Below are 10,801 nucleotides of genomic sequence, written 5' to 3'. Positions count from 1 at the left end.
CAACGGGGCAAACGCTGGTGGTTTCACAGGCAGAGCGGAAGTGGTCCACAAGTGAAATTGAAAAGGTAAAAGTGATCTTTAAAAGATATAAGCATTCAAAATGTACAGTCTCACCCTTCAGCCATTATTGATCAATGTTTTAATACCATCATTCGCACTTCAGCAAATCACAAATTTGAATTTACACATAAAAACTTCTAATGTTATTTTTTGTATTCAATGAAAAGATTTACTGAGTTAAAATTTCTGTTTGCATTAAATTTTGTATGTGAAAAGGAGAGAGCTCAGGAACGTTCAGGTAGCTGGCTTAAAACCAGTAGGACTGCTGGGGGCAGAGGAGGTCCAGTCTAGTCAGGTAAAGGTTCTTTGCATTTATTATACATGCTAAATGCTGAAATTAGCTTGAACTAATATGAATAAAAGCTGAAGAATTATTGATCATTGTTAGTTTATTTAACCTAATGCATTAATTAATGGTTAACAAATACAACCTTATTGTAAAGTATTACCAACCCATTTTGCATCATATTTGACCTCAGTCAGAGCACATAATGATTCCGTGCCCTCTCTAATGGCGAATCTTGATCTAAATATTACAGTTTTTCTCAATTGCTAAAACACAATTTCTGAAACCTTGCTCCATTTTCTGAAAACATTAAACACAAAACCTTATCTTCAAGCACTATTTACAAAACCTCTGATTACTCTTGCAAAATGAAACTTTCGCCCCAAAACAGTTGATATACAATACCAAAGAGTGAGTAAATAATACACCAAACACATGGTTCAAAACATATACAGTAGTTCTCAGGGAGAAGTGAATTTTTACAGGTTAATTCTCATTGACTGGACAAATTATAGTGACCATAGTTATCACGGTTATCAATATTATCGTGGTTTTGTTATAATGATATGGAAATGTTCAAATAGAAACTGATACACACACTGAAAATATTGAACAAGTTTTCAAAATCACAATTTAATATTTCATGTCCCTGAAATTATTTCTGTGGTAAAAAAATAAATAAATTTGTCTAATAAGTTTACCGTGAATGAATACAATACATTATCCCTTAAATGCCTTCTTGTGCAAAAAACTATGTTGCATGCGCGCGCCTGCGTCAAACTGATTCTGGCTGTACAGGATTTACCGCAAGTTTTCAAAATCACGATAATCAAACACGGTTGTAATTAAAATTAAATTTTAAACCATACTACTAACCGTCAGGATATTGTTTTTTTTGTGGTTAATCATGAAACCGGTAATCGTCCCATCCCTAGAAGCACATAATTAAAACATTCAGAAAATTTAAAGCTGATCATATTTCACCCATGAAACAAAGTATAACAGATGACAAGATGCATAATTGAAAGTGTAATGTGTAATTTCAGCTGTTGTGTTTTTATATGATTTAACCGAACTGACTTCATGAATTTATCTTTTTAATTATTATTAATTAATTCACTTTGATAAATCATAAACATATTTAACCCTATATATTACCCATTAATGAAAACAATATATTTCGGACAGGGCTTAAGTGTTTGGGTGACTGTTAAAAAAGCTGTAATTATTTCTGTATTCATATTTTTGCTTTAAGAGAGCAGACAGGAACCATTCTCCTGTGACAGATCTGAATGTTGAACATCTGTTTGTTCAGAAACACTTTGAAGGAAATGATCCCAGTCTGGAGCTGTTAATGGTAATTCTGTCTGGAAATGATTCCAAAACCTGATGGTAAAAAAAAACAAATGTGTTCACTAAATCATTTAATTATTTATTAAAAAACAGATGTACATTTTAAAGGCTGTTAAGTGTATTTTCCTAATATTTGCATGATTATGGTTAATTTGATTATTTGCGCTAGGCATTTTCCCCTTGCTGCTGTGATCCAATCAAAAGCACTGACTTGTTCTTAAGTCACAACCTCAGAGTCATTGATGTATGTAACTAAATAAAACATGCTATTACTCTAACAGATCCAAGTTTTATGATGTTACCACTATAAGAAAAAGATAAACAAGATACAAAAGTTGTATACCTATAAGATATCTGTCTAGACCTATACCTATAAGTATTGGCTTCGCGTTGTGTCCTGATCACACTGTCAGGGCTTATATTTCAATAACAACTGGCTGCCTTTACATTATCCCTCTGTGTAATATTAAACTGTACCTGTCAAAATGATTTGCAGCATCCAGGTTACCATTTGTTATTTGTTTCAGGCGGTTGTTCTCTCAGAATAACATACATTGAAATGTAGCGACTGGCCAGTGTAATAAGAGTGAATATTTGTACCTCACAGGTATCTGTGCCTAAACATAAGGACCTTTTTAAAGGGTACCCTCACAGTGACAGATTTTGTACTTTTATTCTAAGTGCATCTGATAGATGTGTTTATGTATTGTGACCACACGTAGTTGTGTGTTTATCTTACTTGTGATGATAAACATCAGGATCTCGACTCATTCTGTTATTGAAGCCGATGTACAGGTCGTCCCAGAGTCGTCCGTTTACAACCACATGTCTCATCACACCCACTCTGTTTTTAATCTTAAACATGAACACATTAAAGTCATGCATGCAGAACAAAACAACATGAAGGTTATTGCTCAAAACACTTCCAGTGAAACTGTCTGTGAGTTACCTCCTCATATGCATGGTCTCTCTCTGGTCTTCTGTCTGGAAAGGAAAGATCCATGCAGTCCACCAGATAATCGTAACCTCCATCCAGTGGCTCAAATTCATCATCCGTCTCAATGACCTACAGTAATGCACAACATACAGTAAACTGACCGCTTTGGTTTATCTGTTTGTTTGCAGTTATATCTGTGAGATCCACTACCAGTTGGGTTATAAAAACTTTGTTTACCCGTATAACCAGATTGTAGCCTTTAAATCCCGCCCAATTATAATAATACTGGATCCATGATTTGTATTTAAAGATATCATTGGAAATGGCAGCATTCAGCTCATCCAAATACAAGTCAAAGTTCCAGTTGTCCTTAAAGATCTTTGTACCATTTGAGGGTTGAGTGATTGCATTCCTGTGATTGTGGTGTTTAAAGCAGAAAAGAAAAGTATGCTTACTAAATCATAAACAGAAATAATAATAATAACAAAACAGATGGACATTTTTGTATTCATCTATAGCCTACTACATAAATATGCATGCTACATACTAATGCACACATACTAATATAAACATGCATGCTACATACTAATGCACACATACTACATAAGTCAAATGTAAAGCTATGAAAACAGACGTGTTAGATGGATCTGCAAGAGCGAGAGCAACATCCAGCACAGAAGAGGGTAAAGGAGTCCAGGTCAGAGTATTTGGGCAGCTCTTCCTTATGGAAGCGTTCAGGTTTTCAGCGCTGTTCTTCGTATTTGTCTCCTTTATGTACCTGTTAGTCACAATCAAATATTAATGTTACATCTTAACCTGGATTATTCTATTGGTTCATATAACAGACCATAATGATTACACTCACATATCAACACATGTTATTTTTTCTATATCATGGTAGAGTTTAATTCATTTCTAATGGTCATCAGGTTATCAGGAGATAATAATATCATTGACCTGTCTGAGGGATGAGCTTCTGTGAAGTAACCAGCAAAAGGACAGTAAATCTTGGGCTGTAAAACCTTCACCAGCTGAGTCTTATAGTTCAGCAGTTTCTTTCTTTCATTCTTGATAAACTCTGCCTTCCAGGTTTCTGTGAAAGTAAATTAACCGTGACATCCTAAGACCAGACAATGTGTCAATAGATAACAAGTAGTCATTGTATTCATTCTCCCGTGCGTGTGCTTATGATCATAATCTCTACGCTATCATGAACAGCTTTTGTTTTCATAATCCACTTATTCAAAGATGGTAATAATGCACTTGTGTAACTCACCGCTGTATTTACCACCATAGAAAGTCATTGGAAAGCCAGAAGCGCCTCCAGCGAAGTCACTCATCATCACATCGACACCGTGTGGGAGACGCCCATTATTTGGCCTGGTACAGTCGACCGTATTCAGAACCATGTGACCTTTAGAACGAGTGCAAATGTTTGGAGGGCTTTTGCTATTCTAGTGCACTTGAATAAAATCTTTTTAGGGAAAAGTTGATGAACTTTTTACATATAAAATCCTATAAAATGCAGTTAGGAACCTCATATGCAAGTCAACAACTTTCACTGTATTATGCTCAGCCATTGGACTGATGTAAAGAAAATGTGCCTAAGCTTAAAATTATCAAAAAAGTTTGAAAGGTACCGACCACTTTGAGTGACAGTAATGAACATCATTAGACTGAAAATTAATGAAACAAACTTGTGCTTAAACCTCTTAAAGCGCTGTAGCGTTTTGAACTCACATATTGTGATGAAAAGGTTTTCTTAAAGTTTATTACAACCATGAAATTTGTAATGTTTTTAAATACAAATTCATATAGCCAATGCCAGTGAACTTTAAAACCAAATGTCACCATTGGCTCTGTGTCAGATTTAATGAGCAAATTATAATTGAAAGTTATTACAATAACGTAAAGCTGTGAAGTCTAAACTGGTTAGACTGGAGGTTTTGAATGGGAATTCCTCAAGGCAAAAACAACAGCTCTTACAGTAACTGACCCTGGACCAGGCTCAAACAGTCAAAAACATTCAAGCTACAGAATGACAGAATAAAATACCTTTATACTCCACTATTATGCAAGTATCCATCTCAGGATGAACGCCGTCCATCAGAATCATAAATCTCAGATGCTCATCAACCTTGTAAATGGCAGAATAAAAAAAGTCAATATCAACTTTTTATATCAATTTAACACGTGATTACATTTACATCACACGTGCACATAAGTAAAGAGTATAGAGCATGTACAGTAAATAACATACATTCTGCCATACACCGAAGGGCACCACATTGATGTTTGTTAAATTCACATCACTTCTCTCCAAGTACCTATAGGACAGAATTAAAACACAGTGAGTTTTTGAAAAATGTCTTGTTAGTTTGTTTTGTCTTTGTGTTTCTCTCACCAGAACACCGGGCGTGAGGTGTCTCCAACATAAATGGGAATATCAGGCCGCTTCTTTGAGAGTAATTTTAAAGTGGGGTAGCTGAAAAGAGAAAATGTAAGAAAAGTTTAAGTAAAAACAGACTGATATTTAATTTTGCCACACTTGTCTTGTCACTTGTCTGCTCACTGGAGCCTTAAAACATTCAGACAGGATTTTCTGTAAACTGCTTTATAAAAAATATTGATTGTGAAAAGTATTTAAATACAAAGTAAAATAACTTTAATCATTTTGAGATTACAACCAGAAAGTTTTTCAGCCTGAAGCATAATGTGAACCTGGTCAGAATTTTTGTAAAATCTAGTGTGTGACAGTTCAGAGAGTAAAAGAAAGTGAAACAGATTTGAAATGCCAATGTTGTAAGAATCCAAATGCGACGTTATGACGTCATGAATATGCTAATTAAATAAAGATATAGTGTACAATTTAGTGATTTTCTAAGCAGGCTTTAGCTACTTTCCACTTAATATATATTGGCAACACTGAGTGCTGCAGAGAGAGAAAAGTGTTTATTCAGCCTAAACACATTTATTGTGTTGTGTACAACTCTCAATAAACAAACAAAAAAATTATAGCCTCCGTGTAAAGCTTACAAGACATAAACTAGCAAAGGCTGTTTTACCCAATTGTAAAAGCTGACCAAATGAAAAGTGTGTGTAACCAAAGCATTTGTTGGTGGGTAAGAAACAAACCTCAGATGGTCGGAGTGCATGTGACTGATGTAAATGAGATCAGCCTGACAGAGTCTCTCCATAGCATCAGATGGAGGTTCGTGTAAGAGCCACCATCCTCTGGCAAACGCCGGTCCTGTCAGCCAGGGATCAAACATCATCTTCTTGCCTCCTGCTTTGAGTTCCATACACGCATGTGTTATGTATGTCAACTAACACAAAAGACATCACATGATTTCAGCTTTAATCTCAAGAATGGGTAAGAAAGCAATGGACAAAATGAATAACTCAACTGTACACAATATGTGACATTGTCGGCTATCATACCAGAAACACAGAGGTAAGTAATACAATTGTAAGAAGTTTATTGAAAACAAAAAAATGCAGCAGTTGTGATGATATCCGGGGTGAGTTTGCAAAAAGTGAAAAGTCCAGGGTTAGCGATAGGGTTTATATCCAATCTGTATGTGTTCCAGGTTATCTGGTGGAGGTGAAGGAGCAAGCAAGGGACAACAACGGTGGAGAACAAAGTGAACATCTATAGTTTTTAACAATAGCTCCACTCTCGCCTCCCTACCTGTCTGTTCGTCTTTTATTTCTGTGTTTTCTCAATGCACATATAGTACTCATACACCTAATGCAATTTTCACTTTGTTAACAGTATAAGTTAAAATCAGATATTTTTGTGCATATTGTTGCAACATTGCCAAGCAGAGCTTTTTACCCAAAGCTGAATATTTTTAAACTCTTGGCACCCAGCTGCTGGCGTTTTTGAAAAGCGCCATGCTTCCACTGGAAACAATTGAAAACATATGCCAGCCGCTGGTGTAAACGCTTGGTGTTGTCATGATTCTGTCTGTGTTTTGCCCTGCTGTTGATTGTTTGCTCCGCCCACTTGTTAGTTACAAAGGACACTCATTAGACTCATTCATTTCCTCTCATGTGTTGTCATTGTTACTCATTGTCTCTGCTTTGTGATTGGTCCCTTTTTTTTATATCTACACTCTTTGTTCACTTACCTGTTGCTAGTCGTTGTTTAATGTTGTTCCTGTTTAGCTTTGTTTTGCCTGCCTGTCTGTTTACCTGTTTCTTGTTTTATATTAAATATACTTTAAACTGCACTTGGATCCTCACTCGCCTCTGCCTCATCACAACAGGTGTATATATGAAATATAATAAAATTTCATTTTTAAACCACACCAGCATTGCATGATACAAGCAGTGCATTGAGGAACAGATTACAGATTTTGTAAGTCATTGTATTTTACCGTGAGCTCTCCAGTTTGTAGCTCTTGTGCCTCTCGAGGGTCCACAGTCCAAGGGTCGGGTGGATTCAACTCAACCAGCTCCAAACTCCCATCAGTTTCTGACAGTACCACCTCTATACAAACACAATAACAAAGAGCACATGTAATCCAAACACAACATGATAAAATCTATGACATACCCTATATACTGCCACCAAAAAATAAAATAATGCAAAACCACGTTAGCTCTGTGGTGACATCATCACTGTAAAAAATATGCAGCATTTTTGTCAAATCAACATTTTTTTTATAAAAAACAATAAGTTAAATAATTTTTAACTTGATTTAATAAGTTATGTCATTTTTTAGGAAGGCAAAACTTAAAAAGGTAGGTTGAATTGACTTTGGTTTTTTACAGTGATAGGTTTGATTAGTCAAAAGACATTTTGTATAAAAAAGCATAATTGTGAATTCATATAACCTAGTAGATAAAATTACGAGGAGCAACCTTCCGATAACTCTAATAAAGCCAACAGGGAAGTAAATCAAAATGAAATTTATCAACAGGGCGCTAGAAGCTGGCTCCAAAAGGGAATCAATTCCCATAGACCCTCATGGTAAAATGCTGAACTTTACAGTAGAAAATAATGTTTACAGCCTAAAGTGTTTTTGGTCTATATAGCTACTTTTGCCCTTCATGACAACTGTGAGGGGGGTGAATATTTTTTGTGTCAACCGTTTAAATTATTATAAGGTTTAAAGTTCTGCATAATTAAGGGCGTGGCCACTTGAGTGACGGGCGAACTGCAACTGCTGTCACTACAGTTGAAAACGCCGGGTGTGGTTTCAGCAACCAGCCACTCAGCTTAACCTACGTCCCGCCTCTTTACCCATTTTCAGTTATCCGCAACTGAAGAGCCAAGATGACGACCCAGCCTCCGCCAACCATTGGCTTCAAAAAAAGATTTTCACAAATATGGGTGACATCACAGACAGTACGTCCATATTTTTTACAGTCTATGTAAATGTATTGCAAATATTTTGTTATGCATTCGAAAATATGTACATGTCTGAAAAGGCATGTTATTCATGTTAATCTACATCTTATTTTGCAGTAATACCATGTTTTCTACATGTTTTATAATTTCCCTGTTTTCTATCATTTCTTTCACACTTAATTCTATACTATTTTTTACTTTGTCTTTCCTAAAATGTATTTTTATTGCCCGTAACAATATTCTTAACATTACTATAGGTACATCATCTTCATAAGGAAATTAATTAGGTCTTTTGCTTAGATCACAAATTGCATAGCCTCATGTAGGTGTGCACAATATTAAAGCAAAGTTTTCATTGTTTTGGACTCACAAACTTGCAAATGCTTTGGTACATTCATGCAGTTAATGATGTACAATTAATAATGTCTGCTGTTTCCTATAATTTCACCTTCATATGTAATTTTCTTTCAAATACATTATACTAGTTTTCTGTCTTACACCTCAGAACATCTACACTCTCAGAAAAAAAAGTACAGAAGTTGTCAATAGGACAGCACATTTTAAAAAGGTCCTAATAACTACTAATTTTGGTACAGCTATGTACCTTTAAAGAAACCAATATTTACTTCTAAGATACCAATATGCACCTTTTAGGTACTGTACAAAGGTTTAATTTTTTAAAAGGTACCACCGCAGTGACAACTAATTTATTGCATAACTCATTAAATGCATAAAATGTTCAATGAAAAAGAGATATGACTGAAGTTAATTTGTATAGCATTGTATAAAATAAAATAAATGAATTAGATTTACTGAAATTGTTCAATTAATTAAATTAAAAACAATAAATAACTAAAACTTTAAAAAAAAAGGTTTTGTCCTCAATTTTTAATTCATAGAAAATAACAAATGAGATTTCGATGATATTTTGACCTTTGAAAAATAATTTTTTATCTTACTGTTCTGTGGTCTTCTGTTCATGTCTCTATTCTAGTGGATTATCTTGTCTTATTTTCAACAAACTACTGCATTTGGGTCCAACCTATCTGCTGCATCATTACAACTAGATGATGTGGAGGTTGAGATGTTTTGAAAATGTCATTACCAAGTTCATCCTGCATAAAACTGTCGGGTGGGTTGACATATGCCATAGTGGACACATCAAGTTTCCAGTTGTGTTTAGTACAACGCACTGTTCTGTCAAACACACAAAAAATACACACACCCACACCCACAATGGCTGACATATAATAAATCTTTATGGTATATTATGTCTGTGAAATATTAACAAATATATAGACAATGTACATATCATTTAAACAGAATAATTGGCAAAAATTAGGAAATGCTGATTATTTTCTGTATTTGCACTTAACATTAATCAACTGTGGGTTTATGCAAAAAAATAACCAAAATTTACATTTACATATATTTACATGAGCTAAAGTTCACCAACCTGCCATCTAAATCCTCTATGTCTTTAATGAAAAGTCCTCCCTGGTGCTTGCATTGGTTTTTGCAGGCTTGTGTTTTATCTTTGTCTTTGAAAATGATGTAACATTTGCCATCTTCTGGATTTTTCTTAAAATTTATGCCGTCCTTCAGCTCCCCAACTTCAGATGCCTCCAGACGCAGGACCGTCCGCGCAACCTGAGATGTCATTGTGCCGTGAAATCCTCTGACAATTACTTTTAATACAAACCAAATTATCAAGTGGGGAAATTTTTATAAAAATATAATGATCATGTTCAGATATAAATATTTAAAACACATGTTTATTTCTTATATTAAAAAAATGCTGCCTTAAATCAACTAATTTTAACAAGTCATTTTAACTTACTAGTATTTTTTCTTGATTAGAGATGAGTTGTTATAACTTATAAAATATAGTTAATTTTATTACAAGTTAAGTTATAACAACTCATCTTTTGTGAAGATAAATAATAATAAGTTGATATGACTTGTATATCTGAGTTGATTAAACAAAAAAATAGGTTTATAGAGAGAGAGAGAGAGAGAGAGAGAGAGAGAGAGAGAGAGAGAGAGAGAGAGAGAGAGATGATTACCTTTGGCAGCAGTTCCTCGGTTGAGTGGACAGGTGCGAGTGCTACACAGAGGTATAACAGGACACACGTGTATGTGGTATCAGAAAGGGGTTGGCAGTTTTTATCAGTCAGGTATTTCTCTCATTGAGTGTAGTTCAAATGTCAAAAAATTGTAGGGGACAGCAGTAGCCTAGTAACAGTAGTGCATTACAAACTCTGCAAAAGGCCAAACTAAAAGATTTTGACTCAGGATAACGTTAGCAACACATAACCACCATAAACAACAGGGACGGTGTGGGACCAAAAAATCTACCAGGAAATTTTGTTTACCACCATGGTAAAAAAATTTTTTTATAATAATAACTCTCTACTAATTTCTCTATAATAATAATAATAAAATAATTTAATCATGGCTAATTTTCAAAAATGTGTAACTATACAAAATGATGTTTGAAAGACGGAGATGCACACCTGCCAATCAGCTTTTACATAACAGAGCGAGGCCAGAGATTAACGTGCTCATAAATGGGAGTAATATGGAATAATGTGTGCATCTTTCAAAATGTAATTTTTTTTCCTTTAAATATAATTTTGTCATATAAAGTTTTGAGAGATAATAATATTTTTTATTAATAATGTTATTGCTTATTTATTTTAACGTGTTTGGCGCATTTACCTCAGAGTTTATTTCAGTAATATTGCTGTTTTTTCATAATAATAATACAATTTACATGCCAATCCTGCTTCCTTGTCTGTTTATT

The 10,801-nt window shown here is 34.5% G+C and overlaps 1 protein-coding gene across 1 annotated transcript; it reads right to left on the bottom strand.

Annotated features, from left to right (window-relative positions):
- Positions 1-286: 286 nt before the first annotated feature.
- LOC135758750 (cytidine monophosphate-N-acetylneuraminic acid hydroxylase-like) lies at positions 287-10,095 on the bottom strand. Its single transcript, XM_065273387.2, has 15 exons — positions 10,062-10,095; positions 9,452-9,683; positions 9,101-9,192; positions 7,019-7,131; positions 5,772-5,962; positions 5,041-5,121; positions 4,897-4,963; positions 4,692-4,773; positions 3,913-4,050; positions 3,594-3,729; positions 3,271-3,414; positions 2,874-3,048; positions 2,649-2,765; positions 2,439-2,554; positions 287-1,732 (listed from the first exon to the last, which is right to left on the bottom strand). Exons 2-15 carry the CDS (start codon positions 9,655-9,657, stop codon positions 1,597-1,599), a joined length of 1,794 nt encoding a protein of 597 aa, XP_065129459.1. The 5' UTR covers positions 9,658-9,683; positions 10,062-10,095; the 3' UTR covers positions 287-1,596.
- Between the last annotated feature and the right edge of the window lie 706 nt (positions 10,096-10,801).

This window comes from Paramisgurnus dabryanus, chromosome 1 (assembly GCF_030506205.2).
Source record: "Paramisgurnus dabryanus chromosome 1, PD_genome_1.1, whole genome shotgun sequence".
Lineage (NCBI taxonomy): Eukaryota > Metazoa > Chordata > Actinopteri > Cypriniformes > Cobitidae > Paramisgurnus > Paramisgurnus dabryanus.
The sequence above is the reverse complement of the archived record's forward strand: the minus strand, read 5'-3'. Positions and strand labels throughout refer to the sequence as shown.